Source organism: Malaclemys terrapin, chromosome 4, assembly GCF_027887155.1.
Source record: "Malaclemys terrapin pileata isolate rMalTer1 chromosome 4, rMalTer1.hap1, whole genome shotgun sequence".
NCBI lineage: Eukaryota > Metazoa > Chordata > Testudines > Emydidae > Malaclemys > Malaclemys terrapin.
This window is the reverse complement of record NC_071508.1, coordinates 36,473,928-36,490,586: the sequence shown is the minus strand read 5'-3', so window position 1 is coordinate 36,490,586 and position 16,659 is coordinate 36,473,928. Positions and strand designations below refer to the sequence as shown.

Genomic DNA, 16,659 nt, shown 5'->3' with positions numbered 1-16,659 from the left:
CCCCGCACAGAGATGTTGTGAAGATAAATTCATCCATGATTGTTAATTACTCAGTAAGGTGACAGCACCCTAGAAAGGCCCAAGGAGAAATTAATAATTCTGTGTTCAATGCAGAGATTGCCTTGTGTGTGGAATAACACCTGGGGCCACACATTGAATCAGGAAGGTGAAAAGAAATATTGACTCACTGTCCATTCAGTGAATGAGGCAGGGTCCTGTGAGAAAATGGTTTGTGACGCAAGACTGTATCATGGTGCAGACATACAAGGGGGCAGAACTCAGCCTTTTGACTGCTTGACTTTGTAACATAACTCTTTTAACATAGGGTTTATTTGTTTGATGTATGACAGTGTACTCCCAGTTATCCGAATAGCATGGGGGACACAGAGATTATTCGGATAATCAGGAGTTTGGATAACTGAGAGGCCAGGGCATGGCCCCGCTCGCTCACTCCCAGGATAGTGGGTCTGCAGCGCACTCCTTGCACTGCCACAGGGCCAGTGACATCTGATCCCTGCAGGCTCAAAGTGCAGGGGAGGCTGCAGTTCTGGCAGGTCAGAGAAGAGAAAAGAAGAGTCCTGGCCGGGGTTCTCTGCTCAACACCTCTAGGACCACAGCCTCCCTTCTGCACCTTGCAGCTGGAGGGATCAGGTGTCAATGGCTCTGTGGCAGTGCAGGGAGCTCTCTGCAGAATTGCTGTCATGGTCCTACTCACTCATGACAATGGGTCTGCAGAGGGCTCCCTGCAGTGAATGTCCTGTTCCCACTTCTCAGCGGGGACAGCGGTTTCTGGGGACTGCAAACAAAAACAACAAATGTGATAAATTCTTATTGTAACAGAAACCAAAATGAGAACACACAACCCCAAATGGTTCCAGGTGTCGACACTGGGAGCTTTGCACCCAAAGAGGAGCACATCTTTGAGGGAATAAAGGAGTTTACTCTAGAAAGACAATGTCAATAAAGACTCTCACAGGGGTGTATCAGCAATGCCTCCACTCCACCTCCATTTGTCAAGCAGCAATTCCAGCGTAATTGTAAAAGTGACATGTAAAGCTGTTTCATGCTCATTTTTTAAGCTTATGAAATTCCTGGACCATGAAGATCCACTTCTGCTCAATTTATTTTTTTTAAAAACCCTGTTTTCATGATTTGTAATTTAAAATCATGATTCTGCCCCCTCAGAAAAACTAGAGTGAGAAGAACTTACGCCCCACCCCCTATTGATATCACTGCTACTTGCGTATCTAACAGATGCAGAGACCGTTCCCCATTCTCTATCACGCTCTGTACTTTATACAGCTTTACCCCGATATAACGCGACCTGATATAACATGAATTCAGATATAACGTGGTAAAGCAGCACTCCAGGGGGGCAGGGCTGCGCACTCCGGTGGATCAAAGCAAGTTCGATATAATGCGGTTTCACCTATAACACGGTAAGATTTTTTGGCTCCCGAGGACAGCATTATATCGAGATAGAGGTGTACATTGTTTGTCTTGATTAAAGCTTGTACACTACTTTGAATTGGGGTATTTTATTTTCTCCCATTACAGGGTGTGTGGGAGGGGGAAAGAGATAAACACGTCTATGGAGTTTGTGATGTCACTAGTCACAGAAACAGTTGTGCAAACTGCTGAGGCCAAAGGGATGTGTCCAAAAGGCAAGTTTCCCGAAGGAATAAAAAACAGACAAAAAGATGTGTGTGTGTCACACACATGCACACAATTAGTACTAGGAAGGCTGAAAAAAAATATGAGGGCTGCTATAGAAATTCAGAGAGCTCTGAAGGGCAACTTTAACTGCATATAGAAGAACAGGAGTACTTGTGGCACCTTAGAGACTAACAAATTTATTAGAGCATAAGCTTTCGTGGACTACAGCCCACTTCTTCGGATGCATATAGAATGGAACATATATTGAGGAGATATATATACACACATACAGAGAGCATAAACAGGTGGGAGTTGTCTTACCAACTCTGAGAGGCCAATTAATTAAGAGAAAAAAAACTTTTGAAGTGATAATCAAGCTAGCCCAGTACAGACAGTTTGATAATAAGTGTGAGAGTACTTACAAGGGGAGATAGAGTCAATGTTTGTAATGGCTCAGCCATTCCCAGTCCTTATTCAAACCGGAGTTGATTGTGTCTAGTTTGCATATCAATTCTAGCTCAGCAGTCTCTCTTTGGAGTCTGTTTTTGAAGTTTTTCTGTTGTAATATAGCCACCCGCAGGTCTGTCACTGAATGACCAGACAGGTTAAAGTGTTCTCCCACTGGTTTTTGAGTATTTTGATTCCTGATGTCAGATTTGTGTCCATTAATTCTTTTGCGTAGAGACTGTCCGGTTTGGCCAATGTACATGGCAGAGGGGCATTGCTGGCACATGATGGCATATATCACATTGGTAGATGTGCAGGTGAACGAGCCCCTGATGGTATGGCTGATGTGATTAGATGCTATGATGATGTCACTTGAATAGATATGTGGTAAGACAACTCCCACCTGTTTATGCTCTCTGTATGTGTGTATATATATCTCCTCAATATATGTTCCATTCTATATGCATCCGAAGAAGTGGGCTGTAGTCCACGAAAGCTTATGCTCTAATAAATTTGTTAGTCTCTAAGGTGCCACAAGTACTCCTGTTCTTCTTTTTGCGGATACAGACTAACACGGCTGTTACTCTGAAACCTGTCTTTAACTGCATATGTTACTTTTCCTTTACTGCAGAAATAAACTCAGCAAATCATTTCCTGTTCCTCTTTCTACACTCTTGTCATCTGTGTTTGAGCATTGAGAAGACTGAGAGAACAAATTAAATGAGGGTCACCAGCTGTTGTTGCTAATAGCTGTCTGGCTAATGGTAAATACATCGTTCCCTGGGGATAGGCTACTTCTAATCTGAACACATTACAGTTTATACAGTTGTGGGACCTGTCAGAATGGGCCCTGGTCAGTATATCAGAAGTTACCGTTCTTACCCTTCACCTTGATGCTCTGATATCCAAAACCCTCCTGAGGCCATGTGAAACTAACAGTGGGTCTCAATACAGAGGTCCTGATACTCCAGGATTGTGATGTACAGATTCCAGACTGCATTGGGTTGTTTTCTGAAATATTTTAAATTAGGGGGGGTTCCATCTCTGTGTTCTGAAATCTATTTCAATGGTAAATATTATTATAGCACCTTTCATCCTAGATCCTCAAAAGGCTTTACAGACATTAACTAAGTTGCACAACTCCCCTGTGTGCTAGAGCTGTATGATTATCCTCACTTTACAAAGGGGGAAACTGAGGCACAGAGAGACAAAGTACAGTGAGTCCTTTGTGAGGCAAAGCACTAAGGAGTTACGAGCCCCAAGGTTATGCTGCTTTTGTCTACATGGGAAATATTATGATTATTCCATATTAATTATTAACAGCAATTTACTTTGTATTTTAGTTTTGTTTCCTGATACCCACGGATGGGAAACCGAAGCAGCAGAAACAGTGATCTGCTCATACGAGCCCTCGACAACCTGTCTCGGGAAGAGTTCAAAAGATTTAAAGACAAATTATCACACTCTGACTTTGAGGGGAAACATAACATTCCTCGAGGTTGGCTGGAGAATGCCGACAGGATAGAATCAAAGAACCTCCTGATGCAATTCTATGGTGGAGACTCTGCGGCAGAAGTAACCATAGATGTTTTCACTCAGATCAACCTCAGAGATGCTGCTGCTAAACTCAGAGAAGAAAGAGAGAAAGGTAAGAAACTTTAAGTTACTGTAAAACCTGGTAGTCTGCCCCAGGGCAGGAGCTGAAGGAGCAGAAGTGAAACAGTCTGATGGTGGGAATGACAAGTTCTAAATCCCAGCCGGAAGCCAGGGGGACTCAGAGCAGAGATTCCCAGAGTGGGCCAGATTCTCTGACCTGCTCCAATCCCTTTTCACTATTCAGCTGGCACAAGGGGAGCAGAGTCCTCCTGTAACTCAGCGTCTGAAGATATCCCTAGGGTGGGGAGTCCTCTGTGGTTGCAGAGCCAACATAGCGGTGCAGAATGTCACGGACAGAGAGAGATGGGGAAGAGAAGTAACTGGAGTTCATGACCAACCACAGCACCATTCTTTGGGGACACCCCCAGGCTGCTCTAGTCTGTGCTAGGGCTGGGACAGAGAATCAAGGAACTGTAACTAGAAGCTGATCACAGCAGAGAGGCTGGCCCAGTATGTTTCCCCAAACAGCTGACTGGCCCCATGAGAGCTTTCTGGGGTTCCAGGCAGGAACTTTAGTTCCAAGGCTGTTTTTAATTAAAGAAACAAATTCAGTGCAATACAAACAACCAACGCATTTTTTATTTTTATTTTTGAGATGGGGGGAGAGATTATTTTATTCCCCTAACTGAGTTAATAAGTAGCCAGCAGTCCTGGAAAGCTGCAGTTCCTAAGGCCCCGGACTCCATCCAGAAATAACAGTATTGTGTTAGCCACACAACATTCCAGGATGATGTGTTGTTAGGAGCACACTAATGGGCCTAATTCTAAACTGCTTTATACTTCGTGTAGCCATTAATCTCTGTGTCAAATGAGCACTCAGTGCATGTCCAATGCTACATTCAGTATAAGCTAAGTGGAGATTTTGAAATTGGAAGCTTTTTGCAGCCCCTTTGCACTCACTGGGCTCAATCCTCAGCTGTGTGAGAGCAGCACTCAGTGCAGCTAATGGCAGTAAGACGAAGGTGGTTTTACAATAGCCCATTCTGGCAGCAGAGCCATAAGGATCCATTCAGGCAGCTGGCAAGGCACACGCTCTTTCCCCAGCCATGCCCCCAACACAGCTCCTACACTGATGTGCAGTGGGTACTGCTGGTTACATAGGCCTTCCCTGTCCCTCTCCCTAAGGATTCCCCCACACAGTGGAAATCCCCAGGAGGCTGCTCACACTGACTATATGGCCCTCCTGCGTCATCAAAGAGGCACAAATGGGCCATATCAAGGCTGATGCTATGGTGCACTTTGCACAGGTATAAATGGCTACACAAGGTGCAGGGCAGTGGAGAATCAGGCTCCCTGTTTTCAGGTATTTAAAGGTTCTATAAAATATTATTTGGGGATTAAGTTCCTCATGCTGTGTGACAGCCCAAAAATAAGTTTGAGAAAGTGGCATAATACGTTTACCTTCTTGAACTGCTTACCTGTGGGGGAAAAAGGTCTATTTAAAAAAAAATCTGTCCTGCTGTATAATATATAAAGAAGGCTTGAGTGTTTAAAGTGTTTTTTGTTCAATGCAAGCTTCTGATATACAGTTGTGAGAAAAGATATCTTCAAAATATCTTCTCCTTTAATTATAGGGCTGAGAAAGCTTCCACACCACTTATCTGGGCTCGCAGTGAGACCCCTGTCACAACTGGGGATGACTAAATGCAGCAGTACTGAAATTTCTAAGTAAAAGAAAAACCCACTTTGTTAACAGTTTTTGTTTTGTTCTTTGGTGGTTTGCTTCCAACCCTTTCAGATTATTTGTTTTTTATAATAATATACAACTCTAATATAGTGCTTTGCATTAGCAGATCTCAGTGCTCATCTATCATAAAGAAAGACACTATGGGTATGTCTACATAGAAATGTAAGCCTAGAGTTAGTGGGATTTGAGTCAGCTGACACTTGTCAGGAAATCCTGGGTTTGAGCCTCTACACTGCATTTTAACCCTAGGTTAAGGATTTTCTGACCTGTGCTTGAACCTAGGGTTCTAGCCTCCACATTGCAGTGCACAGACCTGAGTCAAAGTAACCCTGTCCCAGAGTGCCTGATGCTCCCGCCCCCAATCCCAGTGCCAACATTCTAGCCCTACAAATATGTTGCATCGTGGGGAAAATCTAATGCCCATCCTATTTATTAACTGTGATGTTGCTATTGATGGGATTCAGCGTCCCATAAGGAGCACACGAGTACAGAAACTGCATAATTAGCTCAGTTGGTGGCTGTCTCAGTACAATGACTGCAGCTTGTGAAGATACTGAACTGCCATCTAATCTGAGAGTTGGGCTCTCCACCCCTAGGCTGAGGCACGTTGGCAGGAAAATGCCCATGTGCTCCTGTTCTGTGGATCATTAGGACGTCAGTCTCCAGAACTGTCAAACTATTAAATGAAACTTTGCAATTCTTAATTTTTTAAAAAATGAGATGTTCAATGAAGCTGTTTTTGTCTTTTGTTTTTTATTTATTTTTGTCTGTTTTGCAGTTTGACATAAAATGACGGTATCAGAGGAAAAACACATTCCCACCCCAGGCTGGCTTCTGCCTGCTACGGAGAGATGCAGTGTTTCTCCCTTATCCCTGACCCACTGCATCCTGGGAGATAAAGGATCCCTGGAGTCTGCGGGGAAGTTTTGGAGCTGGCTACCACTCATTGCCCTCACAGTGCATGCTGCCCATGCATCTCTGCCCACCCAGCCCCAGGGAGGGCAGTAGGGGACTGGGAGCAAGAGACAGAAAGTAGAATGGGACCAAGTGGCGGCCCTGCAGGGAGGGGGAGCAACAGAGTTCCCGTCTCAGCACAGCCAGAGGAAGGATGACTCTGAACATCCTGGCAGTTGGGAGCCGTCTCCCACCTCTCAGCTTTTCTCCCTGCTCCAGGCAAGCTCTGCACAGCAGCAAAGAGGAGCTGGAGGAGCATAAGAGTGTGATGGGGTGGACTAGGCCCAAAGGCCCCCTGCTGGAGGCCTCAGTGTCCTGCCACTCTTGTTCCAGGAAAGGAGTAGTAGAGGAGTCCTCCAAGCAGTGTAGAGTGACTGCAGGTGAAGCAGCCAATCAGGGCCCAGGAAGACCATATAAAAAAGGAGCTGCAATGCCAGAGACAGGCAGTTCCTGGCTGGAGCCAGAGGAGTATAAATGGTTCTCTCGGCTGGCTGGACAAAGGGAACTGCAGCACCATGGACAGCTCAGTGCTGTCAGGTGCCAGAGGAGTGTGAAAGAGCTCCTGGTTGGCTGCTAGGCCTGAACATAGAAGAGCCCTGAGCTCAGAGTGAAGCTCTGGTGAAGGCTGGGGCTGAGGGGAAGTGACCTAGGGAACTGAAAGCAGCTTAGTTAAAGGGACACAGCAACATGTGGCTTCTATTCTTAGGGTTCCTGGGCTGGGACTTGGAGTAGGGGGTGAGGCTAGGTCCCCCCATAGGTCACTGGGAAAGAGGCCTACAGTTGGACAGCAATAACTCACCAGAAGGGGATCTGATCTACTTAGTGGCCCAGCTGGACACTAGGGAGGAATCCCTAGGGACTATGGCCTGATACCAGGGCAAAAGCTATTCAAAGGCTGAAGATGCACCCAACCAGAAGCGGCACTTGTGAGAGGTCAGTCCCATGCCATTACAAGGAGGCTGCGAGGAAGGTTTGTGGCTGGTTCCCACTTGCCACCCTGACAGTGCAGGCAGTCCGGGCACTCCTGCGCACTGAGCCCTGGGCCCTGAGAGCAAGGACCTGAGACCACAGCAAGGAACAAGCAACTGCCATGCAGCAAGGGGGAGCTGGAGCTGGAGCTGCCACCATTGAAGGAGGCTGTGGGGAAATTGTGGGGGCTGACTCCCACTCACTCCCCTGACAGTGCCTGCAGCCCAGGCACAGCTGCACATGCAGCCCCAGAGAGGCTGGGGGCAAGGGCCAGAGAACGGAGTAGGGACCAAGCAGCTGCCCTGCAGGGATGGGGAGCAGCAGGGATCCCGGTTCAGCATAGCCAGGAGAGGGATGACTCCCAACATCCCAGTGGCTGGAAGCTGCCTCCCTCCTGGGAGCTTTGCCCCTTGGTTCGGGGAAGCTCTGTGCAGCAGCTAAGAGGAGCCAGAACAGAAGCTGTTGCCACTGCAAGAGGAGCAGGAACAGAGAACGTGTTTGGCCAGGCAGGAATGGTCCTTCCGGCTGTTGGTCTGGCTGCCTGCAGCGCTGCTCCTCTGCCACCAGGATCTCTGGGATACACCCAGAGGACTTCGAGGACCCAAGTCAAGCCAGGGCTATGTGCACACAGGAAAGCAATAGGGCTTAGATCCTAGGTCACAGCTTAACATGGGCTCAGATCCTCCAGCCCTGCAAGGTCCTAAGACCCTAGATCTGAACTCTAGGTTAGCACAATTGGTGCATGGACACAAGGGAGGTTAGACTTGAGCCCATACTTGCCTTGTTGTGTAGACATACCGTAAGTGGCTGCTTTAGTGGGTTTTTTTAAAAAAAAGTATTGCTTCTGATGGACATTTTGAACCGGTCACTGAACTAGTGTCTCCAAAGAAATTCTCTCTGCCTGCCTCAGCCGTGGGTTTTCTAGGGAGCTCATTACTGCAGAGAACCCTGAATGAATGACATGTCCCAGTGTCCTCAACTGTGTGATACTCTGTGATTGTTGTTACATTGACATTCATGTGAAATTTCTCTTTCAGCTTTGGGTCCTCAACAAACACCTGAAAGATCCGCAAAAGGTATGTGATATTCCAATAAGGAATTGCATTGCATAATTACCAGTGATTACCAGCATTAAGCTAGATCAGCTAGACATTGGGTTTACTAGTAGAAATAATAGGTAACATCTCAGAGCGCAGCCTCATCAGATCACACAGGTTATGCAGGGTTGGAGGGGGGGTGAGGAAATGAATGGGAAGCTCTCCAGGAAAGAATCAGGTGCTGCAGAACATGGTGCTGGTGAGGAGGTGGAGCTTTTGTCTCAGAGGCGGTACTGACCCAGTGCAGCAGCATGATGTTAGAAGACACTATCCTGCTAGAGACGCCATCTTTTAAACATGGCGAATTAACTAGAGGTCAACATTTGTGGTCACTGACGGTGCTATGGCACTTTTTTAAACCTGTGGGCCCTGGAAAAAATGTAGGTTATACTTTAGTTATATTCTTTGCACCTAAATCACCATCACTGTTTCAGTTATACATGTCATTCTCCATCACTTTTCATGCCCCACTTTGTTACAGAGTGTCATTGTGCACTGTTAAACACCTGATAGGTTTTAGAGGTGGCTGCATTTCAGTAACTGATGAAGTGATTCTTATATATATTTGCACAGAAGGTCTGAGCCTACCACTTTTCTCTCACATATCTGATTTCAATGTGACCACTGATGTGAGTAAGGACTGCACCCATAGTTAATTTATGTGGGGGATACTTTATGATGATAGGTGCACTATAAACTTACAGTAACAGTATTATTGTTTAAATAGCTTTATTGTGTCATTACAATAATATCTAATGCTTCTTGTCACTAACTCAGCTTACAGAATGAAGTACAGAGAACATATAAAAAACAAATACAGCACAATAAAAGACATGAACTCTCACCTTGGTGAGAATGTGAAGTTAAAGAGCAGATACACAAAGCTGATCATTGTAAATGAACATTGTCACAAAGAGCAGAGAGAACATGAAATAATGGCCTTGGGACGGAAACATGGAGAAATCATGACTGAGTACACTCGTTCTATCATGACAGGGAATTTATTTGACTCTGATGAAGATGAACAGTCACCACAAATTGTGGTGCTCCAGGGAGCTGCAGGGATTGGAAAAACACTGACAGCAAAAAAGATCATGTTGGACTGGGCAAATGAAGAACTGTATCAGAGCAGGTTTGATTATGTTTTCTACATATCTTGTAGGGAAATAAACTTGGTCAGTGAGCAGGGAAGTGTTGAAGATTTGATTTTAAAGAATTGTCCTGATAAAAATGCACCAATTAAAGAGATTCTGATGAATCCAGAAAAACTCCTGTTCATAATCAATGGCTTTGATGAACTGAATCAACCAACAAGTAATCTGTGCTCTGATCCCTGTGAGAAGCAGCCAGTGGAAATCATACTGAGCAGTTTATTTAGGAAAAAAGTGCTTCTTAAATCTCACTTAATAATTACTACAAGACCAACTGCCCTAGAGAAACTTGGACAATGTTTGGAATGTGAACATTATGCAGAGATCCTGGGATTTTCTGAAAATGAGAGAAAAGAATATTTCTATAAGTTCTTTGGGAATGAAGAACAAGCAAGAAAAGCCTTTAACTTTGTAAAAGACAATGAAATGCTCTTTACCATGTGCTTTGTCCCCATTGCGTGTTTGATCATCTGCACGGTTCTGAAACAACAGATGGAAGCAGGTGAAGATCTTGCACGAACTTCTGATACAATCACTGGAATGTACATGAACTATTCCTTCAGTTTATTAAAGGGTCACAGCAGCAATTCAAAGCAACAGGTACAAGGTAACTTGAAGGGACTTTGCTCCTTGGCTGCAGATGGAATCTGGAGGCAAAAAATACTGTTTGAAGAAGAAGATGTCAAGAAACATGGCTTAGATAAACCTGATTCCCTCTTTCTGAATAAGAACATGTTTCAAAAAGGCATTGGCTGCGAACGTGTTTACAGCTTTATTCACTTCAGTTTTCAAGAGTTTTTTTGCAGCTTTGTTTTATGTGTTTGAGCAAGAAGAAACAGTGAAAATTTCAGAAACTGCTATACAACCTGTGGAAAAATTGTTTGAAAAGTGTGAAAACTCTAGGAATTATTTAATGTTAACAGTGCGATTCCTGTTTGGTCTCTTAAATAAAAAGAGAATGGAGGAGATGGAGAAAAATCTTAGCTGCAAATTTTCACACAAAATTAAAAATAATTTACTAACATGGGTTAAAGAAAAACCCTTTGTGGTGTTGTTGAACTATAATAAGTTTTCTACTGATAAGGAGACCATTTTCTATCTCGATTATTTGTACTGTTTGTATGAAATTCAAGAGATAGAATTTGTACAGAGTGCAATGAATCATTTCACTGAGCTAACATTGTCATCATATCTTTACCAAAATGGATCAAATTGTTCTTCAATTCTGTATAAAGAATTGCTGTAACCTGGAGTCAGTTTGTCTACAGACCTGTATGTTTCTAAGGGTATGTCTACACTACGGGATTAATCTGAATTTAGATAATTCGGATTTGAAAAACAGGTTGTATAAAGTCGAAATGGATGCGGCCACACTAAGCACATTACTTCGGTGGTGTGCGTCCAAGTACCGGGGCTAGCGTCGATTTCTGCACCGTTGCACTGTGGGTAGCAATTCCATAGCTATCCCATAGTTCCCGCAGTCTCCCGCGCCCATTGGGATTGTGGGTTAAGATCCCAGTGCCTGATGGGACAAAAAACATCGTCGCAGGTGGTTCTGGGTACAGCCTCACCTCCTCCCTCCCTCCCTCCCTGCATGAAAGCAACGGACGGCAGACAACCATTTTCGCGCCTTTTTTCCTGGGTGGGTGAACACTGCAGACTCCATACCATGGCAAGCATGGAGCCCGCTGAGCTCAAGACAGCAGTCATGAATATTGTAAACACCTCGCGCGTTCTCATGGAGTTTATGCTCAGCCAGGACCAGAGAAACGAGGCGAGGAGGCAGCGGCGGCGGCAGCGCAGCGACAAGCATGATGAGGACATGGACACAGACACGGATACAGAATTCAGTGAAACCACAGGCCCCGGTGCTTTGGAGATCATGTTGTTAATGGGGCAGATTCTATCCATGGAACGCCGATTCTGGGCAAGGGAAACAAGCACAGACTGGTGGGACCGCATAGTGTTGCAGGTCTGGGACGATTCCCAGTGGCTGCGGAACTTTCGCATGCGTAAGGGCACTTTCATGGAACTTTGTGACTTGCTGTCCCCTGCCCTGAAACGCCAGAATACCAAGATGAGAGCAGCCCTCACAGTTGAGAAGCGCGTGGCGATAGCCCTGTGGAAGCTTGCAACGCCAGACAGCTACCGGTCAGTCGGGAATCAATTTGGAGTGGGCAAATCTACTGTGGGGGCTGCTGTGATGCAAGTAGCCAAAGCAATCACTCAGGTGCTGCTACGAAAGTTTGTGACTCTGGGAAATGTGCAGGCTATAGTGGATGGTTTTGCTGCAATGGGATTCCCTAACTGTGGTGGGGCAATAGACGGAACCCATATCCCTATCTTGGCACCGGAGCACCAAGCCACCGAGTACATAAACCGCAAGGGGTACTTTTCAATGGTGCTGCAAGCACTTGTGGATCACAAGGGACGTTTCACCAACATCAACGCGGGCTGGGCGGGAAGGGTTCATGACGCTCGCGTCTTCAGGAACACTACTCTGTTTAAAGGGCTGCAGCAAGGGACTTACTTTCCGGACCAGAAAATAACCGTTGGGGATGTTGAAATGCCCATAGTTATTCTTGGGGACCCAGCCTACCCCTTAATGCCATGGCTTATGAAGCCATACACAGGCAGCCTGGACAGGAGTCAGGAGCTGTTTAACTACAGGCTAAGCAAGTGCAGAATGGTGGTAGAATGTGCATTTGGCCATTTAAAAGGTCGCTGGAGATCATTATTGACTCGCTCTGACCTCAGCCAAAGAAATCTCCCCATTGTTATTTCTGCTTGCTGTGTGCTCCACAATCTCTGTGAAAGTAAGAGGGAGACCTTTATGGCGGGGTGGGAGGCTGAGGCAAATCGCCTGGCTGCTGATTACGCGCAGCCAGACACCAGGGCGATTAGAAGATCACACCATGAAGCGCTGTGCATCAGAGAAGCTTTGAAAACCAGTTTCATGGCTGGCCAGGCTACCGTGTGAAATATCTGTTTGTTTCTCCTTCATGAAAACCCTCCCCCTTTACTGACTGATTTTCTGTAAGGAACCCACCCTGCCCCTTCCCCCAGCTTTCTTTCAAACCAAATAAAGTCACTATCATTTAAAAATCATTTATTCTTTATTAATAGATTAGAAAAAGAGGGAGGGAACCCGGGTGGTATTTGGGAGGAGGATTGCTGGGAAGGAAAAAGCCACAAAGAAAAGGTTAAAAAAATGACAGCCTTTTGCTTGGGCTGTCTACTGGGGTGGAATGGGAAGGTGTACGGAGCCTCCCCCCCCGCGTTCTTACACGTCTGGGTGAGGAGGATACGGAACATGGGGAGGGGGGAGGGTGGAACAGGGGCTGAAGCGGCAGTCTGTTTTCCAGCAGCCGTTCCTGAACCTCCACCAGACGCCGGAGCAGCCCCAGCATTGCATCCTTCATCCTCTGGTCTTCCTGCCGCCACCTCTCATCTCGAGCGTCCCTCCTCTCCTCACGTTGGTCCCTCCTCTCCTCACGTTGGTCCCTCCTGTCCTCACGTTCACTGACTTCTTTCCTATACTTTGAAACTGTTTCCTTCCACTCATTCACATGAGCTCTGTCACTGCGGCTGGATTCCATAATTTCAGAAAACATGTCCTCTCGTGTTCTCTTCTTACGACGCCTTATCTGTGATAACCTTTGGGATGGAGGAGGGAGGCTTGAGGAATTTGCAGCTGCTGTAGGGAGGGGAAAAAAGAGAATTGTTTTAAAAGCTACATTTTGCAGAACAATGCTTATACTCTTTCACGGTGACCAACACTGTTCACATTACATAGCACATGTGATTTCTGTGCAAGGTCGCATTTTGCCTCTTAATGCTGAGTGCCTGTGGCTTTGCTGCTAGAGATCACAGGTCTGGGCAACAGAATTCGGCTTGCATGCAGCCATGGTAAGCTTCTGCGCCCTCCTTTCCCACATACCAAGCATAGCTTGTAGAGTGCTGCAGAATTGGGAAATGAAGTGGCAGCACTCCACACGAGCTGTGTCCAATCTCAGCCAGTTGGGGGGGGGGCAGTGTGGGGGGGCTTGTCTGGGCCCCTTCAGGCAAGTAGAGTGCTGCGGTTTTTCTGTTAACATTCAGCAGCACCAGAAAACAAACTAACCACCCCCCCCTCTCGCCATGAATTCTCTGGGATGATCGCTGTACCCCTCCCCCCCACCGCGTGGCTGGTATCAGGGAAGATCCCTGCAGGCATCAAACTAACCCCCCCCCCCCGCCGCCACCCCCCTCCCGCCATGAATTCTCTGGGATGATCACGGTACCCCTCCCCCCATCGCGTGGCTGGTAACAGGGAAGATCCCTGCTAGCCAAACTCGAAAAACTCAGGGCCAATTTCCCATCTGCGCTTGGCTAACTGCAGGGAAGGATTTATTTTCCGCCACAGGCAAACATCCCAGTAGGAACGGCCACCTCTGTCCCCTTAATTAAGTTCCCGTATTTCAACCAGGTTACCAGGAGCGATATCACTCTCCTGAGGATTACACAACAAGATAAAGAACGGATGTTGCTTGAATGCCAGCAAACACCGGGACCATACGTTGCCAGGCTTTGTCAGGCAATGATACCAGATTACTTGCTGCAAGCATGGCGTGGTCAAGTGTCCTACCATGGAGGAGGGAATAAAGATGCACTGCCCAGAAACCTTCTGGCAAGGCTTTCGGAGTACCTCCAGGAGAGCTTCATGGAGATGTCCCTGGAGGATTTCCGCTCCATCCCCATACACGTTAACAGACTTTTCCAGTAGCTACAGACTTTTCCAGTAGCTGAACTGACCGTGAATGCAAAGTCAGGCAAAGTAATCATTAAAAACCGTTTGCTTTTAAAACAAGTTTTATATTTTAAAAGGTAAACTCACCTGAGGTCCCTTCCATGGGGTCAGAGTCTTGGGTACTGGCTTGGGAGGGTACTTCAGTCAGGGTGATAAAAAGATCCTGGCTGTTGGGGAGAATGGAGTGCTGTGTGCTCTCTGCAAGCTCATCCTCATCCTCCTCCTCCTCCTCTCCCCCATCGGCAGAATCCTCAGGCGTCGCTGATGAGACTATCCCCGACCCAGAATCCACGAACACAGGTGGGGTAGTGGTGGCAGCCCCCCCTAGAATTGCATGCAGCTCGGCGTAGAAGCGGCATGTCCGCGGCTCTGACCCGGAGCGACCGTTTGCCTCCTTTGTTTTTTGATAGGCTTGTCTGAGCTCCTTGACTTTCACGCGGCACTGATCTGAGTCCCTATTGTGGCCTCTCTCCATCATGCCCTTGGAGATTTTTTCAAAAGTTTTTGCATTTCGTCTTTTAGAACGAAGTTCTGCAAGCACTGAATCCTCTCCCCATACAGCGATCAGATCCAGTACCTCCCTCACGGTCCATGCTGGTGCTCTTTTTCGATTATCAGCCTGCATGGTTACCTGTGCTGATGAGCTATCTGTGGTCACCTGTGCTCTCCACGCTGGGCAAACAGGAAATGGAATTCAAATGTTCGCGGGGCTTTTCCTGTCTACCTGGTCAGTGCATCCGAGTTTAGATTGCTGTCCAGAGCGGTCACAATGATGCACTGTGGGATAGCTCCCGGAGGCCAATACCATCGAATTGCGGCCACACTAACCCTAATTCGAATTGATAAAATCGATTTTGGCACTACTCCGCTCGTCGGGGTGGAGTACAGAAATCGATTTAAAGGGCCCTTTACATCGAAATAAATAGCGTTGTTGTGTGGACGGTTGCAGGGTTAATTCGAATTAAAGCTGATAAATCCGAATTAAAGTCATAGTGTAGACCAGGCCTAAGTGAAGGTCTGAATGAAGATTCCCCAGGACTGTGCAAGTGGCCACATTGGTGAGTGTAATCTGAGCTCTAAAAATACGTACGTAATTTATTATTTTTTAAACTTTTTTTAAAACATTGATTTTTCCCCTGTAGGTTTTCATAGCTCACAAATGGCCAAATGACCCACCATAAAAGTGACTCAATTTAGTGACAGACATTTAAGACTGGGAAGGACCATGCCCCATCCATGCCAAACCTTAAAAGCATGGAAATAAGAAGTTAAGGGGAAAGACTTGTGCACTCCTTTCTACCTTCATGTTGCCTAAGCATTGTCAATAATTTGGCTTTCACCTCCATCTCCAATAGCTACCAAAAGCAATATGCACCCCAACTTCATCACATTTATACTCCAGGGCAAAACCCTATGGAGTGCTAGAGTGTGGAGCTGGGGGCAATGAGATATGAAAATGTTGTGGATGGCTGAGATCTTTTTAGAGTTGGAGTGAGTGTTCTGGAGACAGCAAGAGAAGAGGAGGTGAGGGTGGGAAAGGAGAGGGGTGGGCGTGAGGTTCGGAAGGATGGCAGCAGAGGGGTCAAGGTGATGGGGGGTGCGTGAGGGACGCAGAAAGGGTGAGGATGGAGGGAGGGCCCAGGTTAGGGTAGATATCAGAGGTCAGGAGGCAGTTATGGATATGGGACCTATATCTATTTTGGGCTGGTGGGAGGAGAGGGGAGATTGGGCTTGAGTAGGTAGAACAGGTGGGAACTGTAGAGGGGTGAGGGAACACAAGGAAGAGGAAATGAGGCCAATGGAAGGATAGGAGGGAGAGGAGGACAGCTGCTGTGATGCAGAAATGGGAGTGTGATGAGAACCATGGGTGACTGACAAGATTATAAACAGCAGCAACAACAAAAACTCAGAAGAAATGTAGGTACAAAGCGCTAACAAGTCTCTACAGATTTTGAGCAAATGGAGATTTTTCTCAAAGACTTTTATTTGGCCATATTTGGATGTACTTTCATGGGAGCAGCAAAAGGCATGTCTCTGACAAAAAACAGCACACTCCATCCTCCCCTTGCCAAATTTCAAGTCCCTGCTCCAAAACATGGGGGAGCTAGAGTTTCTGAGGGAGAAGGTTGCAAATTTTTTTTAACATGGGTAAAACAACTTAATTATCAGAAGTGGATGAACCATTTTAGCAGAAACTTTCACAATATTCATCCTGCTGGAAACACCAGGCATGGAAAATTTCAGTCCAAATGA

At 46.3% G+C, this 16,659-nt stretch overlaps 1 protein-coding gene and 1 pseudogene across 1 annotated transcript; one reads left to right on the top strand and one right to left on the bottom strand.

Moving 5' to 3' along the window:
* The first annotated feature begins 3,468 nt into the window (after positions 1–3,468).
* LOC128836106 (NACHT, LRR and PYD domains-containing protein 3-like) lies at positions 3,469–10,870 on the top strand (annotated as a pseudogene).
* Positions 10,871–12,771: 1,901 nt separating this feature from the next.
* Positions 12,772–14,817, bottom strand: LOC128836351 (eukaryotic translation initiation factor 3 subunit A-like). The gene is made up of 2 exons (XM_054026560.1): positions 14,494–14,817; positions 12,772–13,314 (listed from the first exon to the last, which is right to left on the bottom strand). The coding sequence occupies exons 1-2, from the start codon at positions 14,507–14,509 to the stop codon at positions 12,821–12,823; spliced, it is 510 nt and encodes a 169-aa protein (XP_053882535.1). The 5' UTR covers positions 14,510–14,817; the 3' UTR covers positions 12,772–12,820.
* Between the last annotated feature and the right edge of the window lie 1,842 nt (positions 14,818–16,659).